The 17,406-nt window shown below is 45.2% G+C and overlaps 1 protein-coding gene across 5 annotated transcripts in view; it reads left to right on the plus strand.

Annotated features, from left to right (window-relative positions):
- The first annotated feature begins 347 nt into the window (after window positions 1-347).
- FAXC (failed axon connections homolog, metaxin like GST domain containing) overlaps window positions 348-17,406 on the plus strand; it is an 82,473-nt gene continuing 65,414 nt past the window's right edge. Inside the window, exons 1-3 of one of the 5 annotated variants that reach the window (XM_060419223.1) lie at window positions 348-637; window positions 1,407-1,528; window positions 6,968-7,103. In XM_060419223.1, the coding sequence (XP_060275206.1) occupies window positions 1,422-1,528; window positions 6,968-7,103 (243 nt within the window). In that variant the 5' untranslated portion in view covers window positions 348-637; window positions 1,407-1,421. Of the gene's footprint in view, window positions 638-736; window positions 929-1,148; window positions 1,529-3,359; window positions 3,504-6,967; window positions 7,104-17,406 lie in introns of those variants that run through there. The other 4 variants (XM_042253382.1, XM_027972433.3, XM_042253383.1 and 1 more) reach the window with 4 other exon arrangements.

A 17,406-nucleotide genomic window follows, 5' to 3' on the forward strand; every position in this document is an offset into this window, starting at 1 on the left:
AAGTATTAACAGAAAGGAGGAGTCCCCCCTCACTCCAATCTCCCCTCCCTCACACAAAAGCTTAGATTCCTATATCCATCCTTTCACCTTAAGAGTGATAACCCCCACTACTTGAATTTTTTTCAGTTCCTTTAACAATTTTAAACTATCCATGCTCTTGCTAAAATTTGTGTGTACATCCTACACTTCTATGAAGCACGACCCTGTTCTTAGCACGAATGAACTTTTAAAAATAAAGTTAAAGGCAGAAACAATTGAACACACGCGCGCACACACACACACGTTTGACAGATTTTCTGCACCGAAAAGGAAAAACAACACTCCCCCCGCCACCCTGCTCCATCCCTAAGTTCCCTGATAATGATTTCCAAGGGGAAAGACTAGGACTTGGGCTGTGTCTCTCAGAGGGTAAGTCACTCTAGGGTACACTTTTGTTATTTGTTAAACCAGACATCTCTCCGGGGGCACAGGGCCAAGACCCAGGTAACCGTGTAATGTGATAAGAGCGTTTTTGTAAGCTCTGCAAAGACATAGCGCTTTCCCGACGGCCAGAACAATGTAATTCGCGACCTGGCCCGGGCCCTGGTCCCCGGCTCGCGCGGGGCGGTGTCTCGGCTGGAGCTCCGCGCGGCCCCAGGTGAGTCCTGCGCGCGCCCCGCTCTCGCGCCCGCGGGAGGGGCTGGAGCGGAGGCGGAGGACGGGCCGCGGGGTGCGGGAGGGGGGGCGACGGAGATCCGGGCCCGACTGCAGCTTCCTCCGAGCGGCGCCGCATTTCCAGCCACCTCCGCAGCCCTGCCCTCGCGCGCCGAGCCGTTCGCGGCCGTGCCGCCTGGAGGCGCGGAGCCCGCCCGGCGCGCCCAGCCCTGCAGCTCCGGCCGGGGCGGAGGCCGCCGGACCGCGGAGATGCGGGGCGGGGGCAGGGCGCGGGGTAGGTGACTTTATCCCGCCTCTGTTTCCCTGCCCCGGGGAGCAATGACATCACGCGGCCTTCTCCCGGCGCCGACACAAAGAGCGGCGCGGAGAGGCCGCTGCGGGGGGAGCCGGCGGCCGCCGCTGCCGCCCAGGGCCCCCGGGCCCCGCCGGCCAGGCCCGCCGCCCGCGGCCCGCGCCCTTCCTCCTGTGCCGCCGCCGCTGCCTCGGTCACCGCTGCCCGCGCCGCCCGCGCCCCCAGCGCGCCGCTGAGCCCGCGCCCGGCCGCGCCGGCCCCTTCCCATGCGGGCGGCGCGGGCCCTGGGAGGGGCGCCCACAGCCAGCCGCGCAGCATGCACTGGGGGGTTGGCTTTGCCTCGTCCAGGCCGTGCGTGGTGGATCTGAGCTGGAACCAGAGCGTCTCCTTCTTCGGCTGGTGGGCCGGGTCCGAGGAGCCCTTCTCCTTTTATGGGGACATCATCGCTTTCCCTTTGCAGGATTACGGTGGGATCATGGCAGGGCTGGGCTCCGATCCCTGGTGGAAGAAAACCCTTTACTTGACCGGGGGAGCTTTGCTGGCCGCAGCTGCGTATCTGCTCCACGAACTCCTGGTCATTAGGTGAGCCGGAGAGAGGGCCCCGCGCAGGGGCGCAGAGAGGGGCACCTGGCTAGGGCCGGGCCGGCATGAGGGGGGACCCGTGCCAGCCCCTCGGTCACGCTGCCCAAATGCCCGAGTCCTGTCCTACCCTTTCGTCAGAAGACAGTCCGTGGTCGCCCGGCCATGAGGGGCAGTTTCGAGTTGACAGGATAATTAAACTGGTACCGGGAGGGGAAAACACTCGAATCCCTATCGTTTGGTGCTAAAGCAAAAATCCCCTGGGTTGTTACGGAGTACGTTATGAAGATCCTAAGTGCAGTGTGTTTGCGACAGTAGAAGTAGGCCCTGTAGAAATACTGAGTTACATTTTTATGAAACGCCCTATTTGTTTATAGATGGTCATGCTGGAATATTAACCACTCACCTTAGCTTTTACTTAAAGGTTAGTTTTTCATCGTCCCTTCCCAAGTGTCACCATCATAAAAAGGCTAAAATTGCACAAGCTCCAGAGAGCTCTGGGTCTCTGTGAGGGATGCACGGCGGAGTGTGCGATTTTGATGCAGCCTTAACCCGGTTATCTGCTAACCTGGTATTTAAAGCTAAGCACCATCTTCAGGTTTAAATGCCATTGTTGTGCGAACAGTAGGGGATCTGAGGACTGAACAGCACATGAGCGTGCACGGGAGTTGCCCAGTGCCGTAAACACTTGCGTCTGCTTCCTGCCGCAGAATGTTTACAGGATTGACACGGAAATATCAGAAAATGGAGGCCCCGGCTTTTGGTACATTCAGCCGGACGCCAGATCTTTGAGTAGAATAATACCATAGGCTCCTGGGACTAGGGGTGTGGCTAATTGGTACAATTTATGGTTAAAATTTCCATGCGTTTTAAACCTCTGTCTCTGGGAGAGGACCAGGAAGAGCAGTTTTCAGTAGCTCAAAATGTCCCTCTTGGCCAGTATTTTCTAAAGAGTGAGAAAATGTGTCTGCATGCCTTTTTCCCCTGGGGAATCCTACACAATAGGTTTATAAACAAAGACAGCGATAGGTGACCTTTAAGGGGCCTGCAGACATGCAAGGAGGACACTGTGACAGCCTAACAGGTATTTGGAAAATTTCTAGTCTCCGAGAGAGGAAATCATTTAGGTCTGGGGCAGTGTATTGGCTTGCATATTTAGCCATAATTGAGAAGTTTTACTTTAAGCTTATCATTGAATTCTCTGACTTAGCACAGTGTCTTGAATATTGTTGAACCAAATTTTTTAAACATTACACGAATCGTTTCCCTAGATTATTTTATATATTTGCCAGTTTTGGGACTCAATTTCAAGTTAGGTTTCAAGCTATATGAAAACCGAAAACATCTGTGCAAGTAACTAAAATGTCACCCACTTGTTCTGAAATTAGATATCTGTCCAAAGCCTTTTGAGGATCCTGAACCATGTGGCTTCTCACTAGTCTTCCACTCTGAGGAGGGAGAAAGGCACAGCTTCAGGGGACTGAGTCTAAAACTTGCTTAAATGACCTTGCAGAAATGGGGAGGTGGGTGGGAGAGCTCAGAGTTGACCCTGGGAGCGGGCCATACCCTGGTAGGTGTGGTCGCAACTCTCAAGAGCCCTCTGCCCACTTGGATACTTATTTTAGAAAGTGTTCTTGATCTTTGGTTTATTCACTTTTGTTTCTTGACAGATGTTTATATTGAGTAGGGAAACCCTGTTGTAATGCAAATAATAAACAATTGCCCATTTTTGAGCCCTTAGTAGCGGGCTCTGCTTAGAAGTGCTTTACCTTCTTGATGGTGTTTAGCCTCCTCCTCTGCCACTACCATTGACTGCTTGATCTCCACTTCGTAGATGAGGACATTCCAGCTGAGGGAGGTTAAGCAGTTTGTCCGAGACCACGCAGTAAGAGTAGTGGGATCTGGATTCAAGTCTGAGAATGTGTGTCTTCGGCGCCCACACTGGTACTACTTTCTGCTAAGAAGCACCAATTCTGGAGTAAGTTTTGAGAAAGAAAGAATTGGGGCAGTTCCCAGGGAAGACAAGCCTGTGGCAGCGACCTGAGTTTTTGACAACTGCTAAGGGCATGGAAGGAATAGGGAAAGAAGACCCAGGAAAGCGGAGCACTGAGATTCAGAGGTTACAGGATAGAGACCGTCCCTTGATGTGAAATACGAGTTTCAGTTGTCAGTGTAGTTTACGCAAAAACTCAGAATAGTCTGAAATACGTGGGATGGAAAACCCATCTTGCAATGGCTACACTGTCTGAGTTTATTGGCAATCATAGTCTTCACCACTGTACTTGGATTTCCTGCTGTGTTGACTTAATCATAATCTATGGGTACGTCTCCAGAGTGGATAGTAAAGTTGACAGGTGAGAATTATTTTGGATGTTTACTTAATGAGTACCGTATAATAACTAAAGCAGGTACTTTGGATTTTTCTCATATTTTTCCCATCACGGTATTTTTAAAGAAATATAGTCCCAGTCCTTTACTTTATTCTCTCCTAGTGGAAAGAGACTTGCAGCTCTCCTGAATTCAGTCCAGCGTTTGGAACTGTGTTGTTTGTAAATTGTATGATATTGAAATGACCTTGTTACCCACACAGCTTGTCTGCGCTGTAGGCACAGGGGCTCAGCCTGCCCTAGAAAATTGAGAGAATCAGAGCAGCCCATGGGTCATGTGATCTCTGTAAACTAACAGCCCATTGACAGTACACAGAGGCATGGTCATCTGTGATACCTTTCACCATGGGAGTAGGGCTAGTCTTGCTGCTCGAAAGGTGTTCTCTTGTACACTCCTTATCATAAGGCCACTTTATGTCTAGATATCCTGCTCCTTTGATCCCAAGTTAGAGAGTTTCCTAATGTTGAGGAAGGGCTCTGGAGCCAGACTGAGTTCAAATTCACTCTGCCTTAAACCAACCATGTAACCTTGGATCCAAGAGTAAACTTGGTTACCAAGTGTGAAATGGAAATAATCTGTGAAATGGGAATAATAATATTAGCCTTCCTCACAGAGGTGATGACATGAGTTAACATGTGACATCCTTAGCAGAATCAGTTAATTGTCAAATCTATGGAGTTCGGCCTTATAGTGAGCATTCACTAAAAGTTGGCCATCATTAGTTATTGTAGGCTTTCATCAGAAAGTTCCAGGCTTGAGTGGTCTGAGTCAAACTGGCTACTTTAATAAAGTTAACTGGGAAATTGCCCATTTTGGTATAGTCGAACTGCTTGGGAGTTTGGGAACTAGAATTATTAACAATTTGATCTTAAATTGATACTCCTTGGGCAAATTACTTAATCTCTCTGAACTTCCGTTTCCTTGTCTACTATAAAATATAAGTATGGTATAATATACAAAATTTAGGGACTTCCCTGGTGGTCCAGTGGTTAGGACTGGTTAGCACTGGTCCGGTGCTTCTAATGAAGGGGGCTTGGGTTCAGACCTTTGTCAGGGAACTAAAATCCCATGTGCTGTGTGGCTTGGCCAAAATAAATTTTTTCTAAATACTAAATTTAAGGTATAATGATATTCACTCTATGGTGTTACTGTCAGAATGAAATAATATATATAATATACACAAAGTCATTGGCATATGCTAGTCACATCCATTTTTATTATGATAGGGCCCAAGTTAACCATCAGAATTAGGTTGTTCTGGCCAATGGAGCAGGGGATTTTATGTTTATCTTTTCTTCTTTCAGTTCTTTAATTTTTGCCTGGCTGAATTTACATGAACTTACTCTGACTTGAATTACTTGACTGGACAAGATCAGTTAATGGTCAAATCTACAGTTTGCATTTTCTAGAAACATAGTCTAAATGGCTTCTTAACTTTAATATCTGACCTCCCAAACATCTCATCTAAATGAAAAAGTTTGTTTTATAGCAAGTATTGTCAAGAGGCAGCAAATATTTTTATTCTTTTGACCAGTATTTTCAAAATGAGTCGTTTTTAACTCTTTAAGCAGGAATGACACTCACATGGTAAACTTCTCCAAGAGAGTTTGTTTTCCTGGAGATTCTGCAGGAAATGGGCATCCTTGTGAAGCTGATATGAAGAACCTGCCCTTGCTTGCTTCGGGAGAAGGATGTGTGGGATTAAACTGGGAACAATGTGAGAGAACCAGAGGCTCAGGGAATGCTAAGGGGGAAGAGTGAGGTTTATCTGACTCAGAAATGGTTGGGTAGAGTGAAACTGGGAGGTTGCAGAAGTTCCCGAATATGGTATATGAGCTGCGCTGTGTGGAATGAGATTTTGTTCCTTAAGGGGATAAGACCATACCTCTTTGAATGAGAATGAAGTCCACGGCTGGTTCAGAGTGTTTGGTAGCCACCAAAGGTTTACAGATATTGTCTTATTTAGTCCTCGCGATAAAGGAGGCAGAATGGGTATGGTCCTCATTTTGCATCTGAGAGTGTAGACGAGATCTCAGGCGACATAGCTAGCTGGCAGGAAGCAGGGCTCGCACTTGACCCCACGTGTCCAGAAGTAGAGTTCAGCACTCCTTCTGCTACATGGCGGCTGTTGAAAAGCTGTGCTGAGGAGGTCCTCATCACCCAGAGAAGTAGCCAAAGGAAAAGAGGTGTGTGGCTGAGAAAGAAGAAAGGGAAAAGGCAGAGGTTCGGGGGTATATGCTGTGTGGTGAAAGTGTGGAGCCTTGAAGGGAGAGAGGAGGAGAGAGCAACCAGAGGGTGGGTTCCTGGGCGCCGCGGGCGAAAGGCCAGGGGAGGGCACTAATGGTTTGGAAGAGGGATCAGCAGAGTCGAGTCTCAGGTTCCCTGCAGACTTGAGTCGTGGCAGAGCAGATCTGCACTGTTCCTCTGAGGTCCTGTGGGTGAAGAGACTGCTTCAAGGAACAGACTCATAGTCGAGAACGTAGGTTCTGACTACACGGTTTAATCCAGGGTCTGCAATTTACTAGCAATGGGACTTTGGGTAGGTTTATCTCCTGTGCCTCAGTTTCCACATCTACAAAACATAGATAATAATAGTACCGACCTCATAAGGTTATTGTGAAGATTAGATGAGATAATCCCTGAGAGGCCCTTAGAACGATGCCTGATGCACAGTAAGCACAGAATACCTTTTTTAATCCATCCAGCTTGTCCCTGGCAGGTAGATGCAGCCCAGTGGAGAAGAGGTGGACCTATCCCAGAAAGTGCACCTCCTGACCATAGGTTACAGGTGCTAGAGAGAGAGTGACATATAGTTACTCCCCTGAGCCCGTGCCGTGAGCCTGTGCCATCATGGTAACAGCAGACTTTGTGAGGTTCTCTTGTGTTTTGACCAAGCTTTCCCCCTCAAAGTGCTTCTGAGTGAGGTAAGGCCCTGTGACAAACACATGTATTTATTCCTGGAAGAGCTGCAGCCTAGCAGGGACCTCTGAGGAACTAAGGGAACCGCATGTATAACACACGGATTGTTCTTTTTTTCTGTTTTGGTTTTGACAGGAAACAGCAAGAGATTGACTCCAAAGATGCTATTATTTTGCATCAGTTTGCAAGACCTAACAATGGTGTCCCCAGTTTATCTCCTTTCTGTTTGAAAATGGAAACTTATTTAAGGATGGCTGACTTACCCTATCAGGTACTTGTGTGCAAATATGTTTTATCCTCGTGGCAGCAGTATTGGCTGGCAAGGCAAGGTGGTGGGTGATGGGGGGAGGGGAAGTACTTACTCTCACAGTGGGGGAAGGGTTCCCTCTTGGTGCCAGAGGAAGGGGTATGAAAGCAGCGGTGCCCAGTTCTTAGTAGATGCTCAGGAACCTTAGTTCCAGTCTTTTGATTTTTATATCCAGTTTAATGAGTGATCTCATTAAATCAAGAAGAGTCTGGATTTTTCATAGGTTTCAGGCAGGGACCATGTTATTTTTCTCCTGACAAAAGAGTATTCTTTGGTTAATAGTGTGGATAGGCCTTCTGGGCAGCTATAAATAAAGGTGAGCCTGACATGGTTCTTTCCTTTAGGTTTCTATTTATTGGAAAAATTGTATTTATTTCTCATGAATCTTGGGGGCAGAGGATCCAGCAGGCCACCAAGGAAATATTTGTAGATTTTGTGAGATTTCCCCCCAGAACTTTTCGCATTCTGTTTGGGTGACTGTCAGCGAAACACTTGCTCATTTCAGCCTTAGAGAGGGAGCTGAAGAATGAATGCATTGAAAATATACATTTTTTTCTGAGTAAGGCTGGAACTGTCTCACAAATTTGACAGGTTGTGTTTTCATTGTTGTTCAGTCATATTTTTTTAAAAGTTTCCCTTATGTTTTTCTTTTTCACTTAATTTCTAGCCATAGGCATTTAAAAAAAACAAGCTTTGATTTTGTTATGTTTTTTAATTTTATGGTCAAAGCAGGTAGTCTTTGTGATATTAATTCCTTGGAATTAACTGACACTTTAGCTTAGTATATGGCTACTTGTTATAAATGTTGAGAATAAAGACATTCTCTGAGAGTAGAGCTCTTTTTATATACTTCTCTGAGCGTGTTTAGTATATCATTTAGAACTGTTATATCTGTTTATTTTTTGTCTGCCTCCTCTAGCAGTTTCTGGAAGGACTGAGTTAAAAGATTCAAGTATATGTTTTGATTTGTCTCTTTCTTGTCATTCTGTCTATTCCGCCTTTAGATAAGAGTATGTATATATTCAAGGTTATATTGTTTAGGGCCATATGATATGAAAGATTACATCTTTTACTGTTTTATTTCTTTTTCTGGTATATAGCACCCATCTCTGTGCCTTATGAATTTTTTAACCTTGAATTATGTATTATCAGATATTCAGATTGAATCTCCAGCTTATTTGCCTGGAATATCTTTCTTCATCCTCTTTCTCTATTTTTTTTTTTTTTTGTATTTGTCTCTTGTAGGCAATGTATTAGTTATAATCAATTGGAGAGTCCTTAATTGGTGAGTTTAATCCATTTTTACTTGTAATGATTATTTTATTAGGACATATATCTAACATCTTATTTAATATTTTTCTCCTCCCTCTACTTTTTTTTTCATTTCCTGCTGTCTAATAGATAAATTTTTTTCTTGTCATTTAAAATAAATCCTATTTTTGTTCTTATAGCAATTGCTCTTAAGATCCAAATTCGTGTTTATTTATCCCTACTCACTTCTTATACATGTCAGAATCTGTGTTTGCCCTCTAATGATACAAGTCTGTTAGTAGGTTCATGTTAGTCTTGCGTCTCTTTCTTTTCAGCCTCATTCCAGGTGTGTTGCTATTACCTCATGTGTTAATTATGGAATTCTGGAAATCCTTTCTCTTTTTATAGTCCTTTTTTTGGCTAAGAAAACTTACCAAGTTAGTTGACTAGCCTTATTTCCCATATGTCTTATCCTACAAGATTTATTTATGTTTTTCTACAAGTACTTTGATGAATATTTTGAGTGAGCCTTTATGGGGCAAACCTTCAGTGGATTTGCATGCCCCAGAACATCTTTATTATGCTGCACTTTGATACGTCTTTGTCCAAAGTGTTTTTCCTTCGGTGCCTTAAAAATATTACTCCGTTGTCTTTTTGCAGTAATGTTGCTGCTGATAAGTCTGATGTTCATCTGGTTCTTTTTCTTTCTCTTTGGAAGTTTTTAGAATTCGCATTTATGCTCGACTCTTTTTTTTTTTTTAGTATCTATTTATTTGGCTGCACCATGTCTTAATTGTGGCAGACGAGATCTTTTAGTTGAGGCATGTGGGATCTAGTTCCCTGACCAGTGGTTGAATCCCAACCACCTGTGTTGGGAACATGGAGTCTTAGCCACTGGACCATCAGGGAAATCCTTAATCTCAACATTCTTAACTATCATCATACTCTGACTTGGTATGGATTTTTATGTATTTTTTTGGTCCTTTATAAACGCTTTTCATCTGAAGTCTTTAATCTCTTTTTAATTCTGAGAAACTATCTATGTTCTTCACATATTTCTTTTTCTTTTTTGTTTGTTTGTTTCCCCTTCTTCTTTCCTGTTCCTGATTATTTTGGAATCTGGATCCTGGAATCTCAGCTTTTATTTTCTGTTTCTCTGAACCTATCCTTTATCCTTTATTCTTTTCCTCTTCCTCCTTGGAGAATTCACTTCTCTGAGCTTCCATTGCATCCCTTTGTTCTCTTCTTGTAGCCATCCTACTATTTATCTCATCCATTGTGTTCAACTTTGCATTTTTCTTCTTACTATTTGCCCTTGGTTTGTATTACAATCCCTTCCTTCATCCCTTGGAGGATATTTCTTATGCTCATTAATTAGATTAAATTGGTATTTCCCAGTCATTCTGCCTTACATTGTGTATATTCAGTGTGCTACCCTTCTCTTAGTTACTGTGCCCTTAGATGTCCAGTTAATTTGGTTTGAGATCTCCTCTTTCCAGGGATGTTAGCTTCCCTGCCCAGGACTTTGTACTGGGAAAGGTCTAAAGCTTAAGATGCAGGCTGTGTGCCTCTGAAGGAATTTAAGTAAAGTAGGGAGGTGAGCCCCAGGCATCCCCACACCACTGTGATTCCTCCAGTTTGCTGCATTTCCTCAGATGATCAAGGTTCAACTTTAAGCTCTTACATAGTAGCAGCATTGGGAGGGGTGGTCTTCTTAGCAGGAAGCAGAGCAGCTGGGAGGTTAGAGAGGGAAGTCCCTCACCTAGCCAAGCTTTTGGTTGCCCTGCTAATGATATTATCCCTCCAAGTCCTACCTCCCAGTGGCCTGTGCTTTCTGAGCTGGTTTCTCTACAGAGAAGGCATGTGGGGTGGCAGGGTGTGGCACTGATCTTCCTAAGGCAGGGCTGGGAGAGTTGAATGACATGCTCAGTTTGGTCACTGGTCCTCTGGGAATATGACACTGAACCTGGATTTCAGGCTGGGAGATCTGGGAGAGCAGAAGATGCTGGAAAAGATTGAAGGCAGGAGGAGAAGGGGACGACAGAGGATGAGATGGTTGGATGGCATTACCAAGTCGATGAGTTTGAGCAAGCTCTGGGAGTTGATGATGGACAGGGAAGCCTGGCATGCTGCAGTCCATGGGGTCACAGAGTCGGACACAACTGAGCAACTGAACTGAAGGTGATCCAGGTCTTAGACTCACAGAGGGTCTTTGTGAGTGGAACTGGAATGCAAGGGGTGAGTCTGGACAGAGAGGCAGGGAGATTATTCAGGATTTTGGAAGCCAGCAATGGAGGAGAAAATAGCAAAAGACTCCACAAGGCTTGAATCATTGTTCAATTGGATTTGAAAGACCCTGTTCAGCTCGGTGTGGACAGTCAGTGCTTGAAGGTGTGTGTCACTGAGGGACTCACATTGGAGGGAGAGACTGCTCCCCAGCGGCCGTTTAGCTGTGACTGCTTGCCACTGGTCCCTCATCACTCCCCACCACATCACTGTGTTTAGCTGTGACCGCTTGCCACTGGTCCCTCATCACTCCCCACCACATCACTGTGTTTAGCTGTGACCGCTTGCCACTGGTCCCTCATCACTCCCCACCACATCACTGCATTTAGCTGTGACCGCTTGCCACTGGTCCCTCATCACTCCCCACCACATCACTGCATTTAGCTGTGACCGCTTCTGGCATGAGGGTCTGAACCTGAGTTTTCTGTTCTGTGGCCTCTCCTGGCTTTCTAGATTTCCTGTGCCCCCCATCCTTGATGAAGTCATCCTGTGGGCAGTGGTGTGGCAGCTGCCATGCTGTGTTACCTTTTCCTTCCCCAGTGGCTCAGACAGTAAAGAATCTGCCTGCGATGCAGGAGACCTGGGTTTGATCCCTGGGTCAGGAAGATCTCTTGGAGAAGGGAATGGCAACCCACTCCAGTATTCTTCCCTGGAGAATCCCATGGACAGAAGAACGTGGTGGGCTACAGTCTATGGGATCACAAAGTGTTGGACACTAATACTTTTCTTTTAAAAGAAAGAATGTAGATGATACCATCTAAAAAAAAATTATTTTTGCATGCACTGGGTCTTCACTGCTGTACATGGGTTTTCTCTTGTTGTGGCTCCTGGGCTCTAGGGAGCAGGCTCAGGAGCTGTGGGGCGTGGGCTTCGTTGCTTCATGGCATGTGGGATCTTCCTGGATCAAATCTGTGTCCCTTGCATTGGCAGGAAGATTCTTAACCACTGGACCACCAGGGAAGCCCTGCCCTTTCCTTACTTGCCTTCAAGCCGTCAAGCTCTAAGTTCTCTGCTGCTGGTGCTGCTGCTAAGTCGCTTCAGTTGTGTCCGACTCTGTGTGACCCCATAGATGGCAGCCCACCAGGCTCCCCCATCCTTGGAATTCTCCAGGCAAGAACACTGGATGGGTTGCCATTTCCTTCTCCAGTGCATGAAAGTGAAAGTGAAGTTGCTCAGTCGTGTCCGACTCTGTGCGACCCCATGGACTGTAGCCCACCAGGCTCCCCCGTCCCTGGGATTTTCCAGGCGAGAGTACTGGAGTGGGGTGCCATTGCCTTCTCTGTCTAAGTGCTCTAGCAGCAGCCTAACCCCTCTCGTCGTGTTTCAGGCTTCTGCTTTTCGTTAGTATAGCTGGAGCAGCTGGACACACGACTCGCTCTGAAGCCTAGAGAAACCTTCAAGAGGGGGACTGCTTACCCCTTCTAAAATTATTATTTCCTGTGAAGTTATGTTTTTTATGAAAGGAGTGATATTGGAGTGTTTCTTCTGTGAGGTCCCTATGGAAAATAAATGAAGTGGGTGTTCATTGGGGTAGGTAACAGGAAGATGGTTTTATGATTTAGAAAGGGATGCTCTGATCCCGTCTCAGGGGTGAGGGTGGGGATCCTTTGAGACCTTGTGCGTCCTCAATGAGGGTTTGTGTTGTTGCTGGTGATGCCTGGGAAGTACTATTTGGGCTCTCTGCTTGGAGGATCAGTAGAGAGGTATTTTGTCATCAACCCAGGGAGCACTACCCTCTGCCCCTTCTTTGCCCTGTGCCTTTTAAAAAAAGATTAAAATGTCATGTTCCTAAGAGCATGACTTTATATTTAAAGCTTTTTTTATTTTTTAATCAAAATGAGACAGGGATAAATATTTGATGACCATTAGTAGGAACTCACAAGGGTTTTCTTAAAAAGCCTGATGTATTAGTTGCAGTTGTTAGCTTTTTAAAATAAGAATATAAATATTGGCAGATGAACTTTTAAAACTTCATTTTGTTATAATTATAGATTCATAGGAAGTTACCAAAAAGATGTAAGGAGGTCCTGCTGCTGCTGCTGCTAAGTCGCCTCAGTTATGTCCAACTCTGTGCAACCCCATAGACGGTAGCCTACCAGGCTCCCCCGTCCTTGGGATTCTCCAGGCAAGAACACTGGAGTGGGTTGCCATTTCCTTCTCCAATGCATGAAAGTGAAAAGTGAAAATGAAGTTGCTCCTGCAGATATGGTTTTTTTTTTTTCCCAAAATGAAAACAGTTTACCATTTGTTTTTCTGATTACATTTGGAGGATATGGCCCTTATAGGAATTTTAACAATTTCAACAAAGTGTCAGTGGAAAATGAAAATCGATGATATCTTACTAGCTGGAGATTGTCATCACAAATACTTCTGAGCATCTTTCCATACTTGTTTTTAGACATACATACATAAAGGGCTGGAGAAGGTGAAGGCACCCCAATCCAGTACTCTTGCCTGGAAAAATCCCATGGACGGAGGAGCCTGGTAGGCCTGCAGTCCATGGGGTTACTAAGAGTCGGACACGACTGAGCGACTTCACTTTCACTTTTCACTTTCATGCATTGGAGAAGGAAATGGCAACCCACTCCAGTGTTCTTGCCTGGAGAATCCCAGGGACAGGGGAGCCTGGTGGGCTGCCATCTGTGGGGTCGCACAGAGTCGGACACGACTGAAGTGACTTAGCAGCAGCACATAAAGGGCTTCCCTAGTGGCTCAGATGGTAAAGAGTCTGCCTGCAATGAGGGAGACCTGAGTTTGATCTCTGGGTCGGGAAGAGCCCCTGGAGAAGGGAATCATTGCCCACTTTAGTATTCTGGCTGGAGAATCCCATGGACAGAAGAGCCTGGTGGGCTACAGTCCACGGGGTCACAAAGAGTTGGACACGACTGAGTGACTTTCACATAAAGATACCTGCATCATTTGCCGTAACTGATTGTATAAGAAGCATGTATTTCACACAATCATTCTTTTTAAATCTGACAAAGAAAAGAGAAGGAAATGGCTCTTTTTGAAACTCTCTGCTCTGGTTCTTAGCCCTAACTTCTGATGTTCTATTTGCTGTTTTTGTTTGTACACCACCCTCCTGCCCTATACCACCCCACTATCTTTTTGTTTTGGAAATTTTCGGAGCTACAGACAAGTTAAAAGAATAGTATGTGAATATCCATATGCCCTTCCCCTAGACTCACCAATTGTTACCATGTTGCCTTCTTTCCTTTACTTCTTTTTATGTATACCTTTATGAAAAAAATTTTTAATGCAACATTTGAACATAAGCTGTAAGAATCTCAACACTTCACCCCTCCAAACTTTAGGGTACCTCTTCAAAACAGAAGGACATTCTTCTACAAAACTATAGTGTGTAGTTATAAAGGGAAGTACTCAGATTTTTCCTTTCTGTGTAGGGGAAACCAGTCCCTCCCTACTGTGTGTTTCTCCCCATGAGTCTCCTTTGCGACTCACATGAAACACTTCATTTCTGACACTTCTGGTCAAACATGAGGCCCACAGCAGTCAGTCCTCTCTGACACCAGCTGGACGTTGTTATTCAGTCACTCAGTCGTGTCTGACTCTTTGCAACTTTGCGACCCCATGGACTGCAACATGCGACGCTTCCCTGTCCATCACCATCTTCTGGAGCTTGCTCAAACTCATGCCCATTGAGTTGGTGATGCCATCCAACTGTCTCATCCTCTGTCGACCCTGCCTTCAGCTGGACAACCTACACTTTGGTTCAGTCCTGATGCTACCCAGAGGCAGCATCAGATTCCCTGGGTGAAGTCCCACAAGACTGCCCCTGCTTTAGATGCAAGTCGCAAGCCCAGATTGTCGCCTGTGCTTCTGACCAACCGACTGTAGATCACAGGTTCTAATGACCCCTCCTTAGGTTTGATTACTAGGCTAGAGCAGCCCACAGGACTCAGGGAAGCACTTACGTTTACCAGCTTACTGAAGTATTTGATAAAGGATACAGATGAATGCTAAATGAAGAGGGACGTGTGGGAGGGTCCTGAGTAGGAACATCTGTTCTTGCGTATTTGGGAGTTTCACCTTCCCAGTGTGGATGTGTTCACTGGCCTGGAGGCTCTTCAAGCCCCATACTTAGGGGATTTTGTGGAGGCTTCCTCAAGTAGTGTGTGCATGTGTGCTAAGTCATTTCAGTCATGTCTGACTCTGTGACCCTGTGGCCCGTATGACCCTATGACCCTGTGGCCCGTAGCCCACCAGGCTCCTCTGTCCATGGGATTCTCCAGGCAAGAATACTGGAGTGGGTTGCCATGCCCTCCGCCAGGGGATCTTTCTGACCCAGGATTGAACCTGCATCTCTTAACATCTCCTGCATTGGCAGGTGGGTTCTTTATCACTAGTGCCACCTGGGAAGTATAACTCCATGTCCAACCCCTCTCTGCTCTCTGGAGGATGGGGGAGGAGGTTGAAAATGCTAAGCTTCTAACTGTGACTTGGTCTTTCTGGTGACCAGTTTATCCAGGAGCCCACTCAGAGTCACCTCCTCAGAACAAAAGGTTTTCCTCATGCTCTGAACACTTAGGAATTTATAAGGATTTTAGGAGCTCTGTGCTGGGAACCAAGGGCAGAGACTAATGCATTTATTTCTTATTCACAATAATGGATGCATGAATTTTTTTTCAACGTGTTATGTAATCCACAAAAGGTGCTCAAATTTAGCTCAAATTTACCCAGTGGGGGACCTTTCAAGATGGTTCCAGAGGTGCTGTGAATGTAATGGATATAAATTTAACTGAAAAGTTGGGGGCACTGTGGCCAGTGCAGCACGTCAAAGTTCCAAGGTTGGGATTTCTCTGAAGGTTGCAAGTTATCCATTTTGAAATGGGGATGGTGATGTTAATACTTCTGATAAAGGCACTCTGTCAAACACATTGTGTGCATTTTCTCATTTAATTTTAGCTACTGCTATTATCCTAATGGGCTTCCCAGGTGGCACTAGTGTTAAAGAACCTGCCTACTAATGCAGGAGACATAAGAGACATGGATCGATTCCTGGGTTGGGAAGATCCCCTGGAGGAGGGCATGGCAACCCACTCTAGTGTTCTTGCCTGGAGAATCCCATGGACAGAGGAGCCTGGTGAGCTACAGTCCATAGGGTCGCAAAGAGTCGGACACTACTGAAGTGATTTAGCGTGGCATAGCATATTATCCCAATTATATATAGATGAATCCAAGGGGATTAAGGGAGACCAGGGAGGTCCAAGGTCACACAAATGAGGACTGAATGAGGGCACCAGAGTTTTAAACCCAAAGCCTATGCCTTTCACTGCTGTGCTAATAATGTAGCATAAGTGTAGATGCATTAATCTCATCTAGGGCAGACTTGCAGGGGGAAACATCAGCTTTGCAAAGATAAAGAGGATTTACCTCTTCATCATTCTTCTGAAAATTGCTTTCAGAAACTATTGTTGGTGGGCCAGTCAGACTCCAGTTCAGTTCAATCACTCAGTCGCGTCTGACTCTTTGCAACCCCATGAATTGCAGTACACCAGGCCTCCCTGTCCATCACCAACTCCCAGAGTTCACTCAGACTCACGTCTATCGAATTGGCGATGCCATCCAGCCATCTCATCCTCTGTTGTCCCCTTCTCCTCCTTCCCCCAATCCCTCCCAGCATCAGAGTCTTTTCCAATGAGTCAACTCTTCGCATGAGGTGGCCAAAGTATTGGAGTTTCAGCTTCAGCATCAGTCCTTCCAGTGAACACCCAGGACTGGTCTCCTTTAGGATGGACTGGTTGGATCTCCTTGCAGTCCAAGGGACTCTCAAGAGTCTTCTCCAACACCACAGATCAAAAGCATCAATTCTTAGACTCCAATTGCCTAAATAAAATTAGACCAGGTGTTCTTTAATATGTTTAAGGAAGTTAAAGAATATTAAGTATTATTTAAAAATTATATAGATTTATTTTAAAAGAAATAAAACATTCAGAAAAATTGAAATTCATGGAAAAAAGATTACTGTCATCTCACACTTAGTTTTGCTGGTTACTTTTGTGTTTCTTTTTAAAAATATTTTTTGAATTCATCTAATCTTTAGATATTTTCATAGTATCTCTAAAATGTTGTCTCCTGTTTCCTGGAGTAGGAAGTGGCAACGCGATTCAGTATTCTTGCTGGAAAATTCCATGGACAGAGAAGCCTGGTGGGCTGCAGTCCATGTGGTCACAAAGAGTCAGACACAGACTGAGCAAGTGAACGCGCATGCACACGCACACACACACACACACACACCCCGCCATGAGAAAGCATATGTACAAGTCTTTGCATGGACATATGCTTTCTTTTCTCTTAGGTAAACACCTAGGAGTGAAATGATTGGATTGAGTGACAGGTGTGTACTTAACCTTTTAAGAAATTAACAAATGGTTTCAAAATGGTTGTGCTATTTTACATTCCCATCAGCAATGTCTGAGAGTTCAGTTTCCTGCGCAGGAACTAACATTTGGCTGCTAGTCTATAGTATCCAAACTATTGACTTGTATGTAGTATGAGAAGTTTGTAATACTCTGATTAAGCTGTGTAGACCACGCAAAACTGGATTCAGATTTAAAAATCAACTTTGAGATTCACACAGTCCAAATTTATTGAGAAAAGCAATTGAATAAATACAATCATTATCACAGAATCCGCTCCATCAGTGTAGTTAAGATCTTTTTATACAGGGATTGGAAGATGTTACCCTGTCATTCTCAATGCTTATAAA

The sequence above is a fragment of the Ovis aries genome, chromosome 8, assembly GCF_016772045.2.
Source record: "Ovis aries strain OAR_USU_Benz2616 breed Rambouillet chromosome 8, ARS-UI_Ramb_v3.0, whole genome shotgun sequence".
Classification (NCBI taxonomy): domain Eukaryota; kingdom Metazoa; phylum Chordata; class Mammalia; order Artiodactyla; family Bovidae; genus Ovis; species Ovis aries.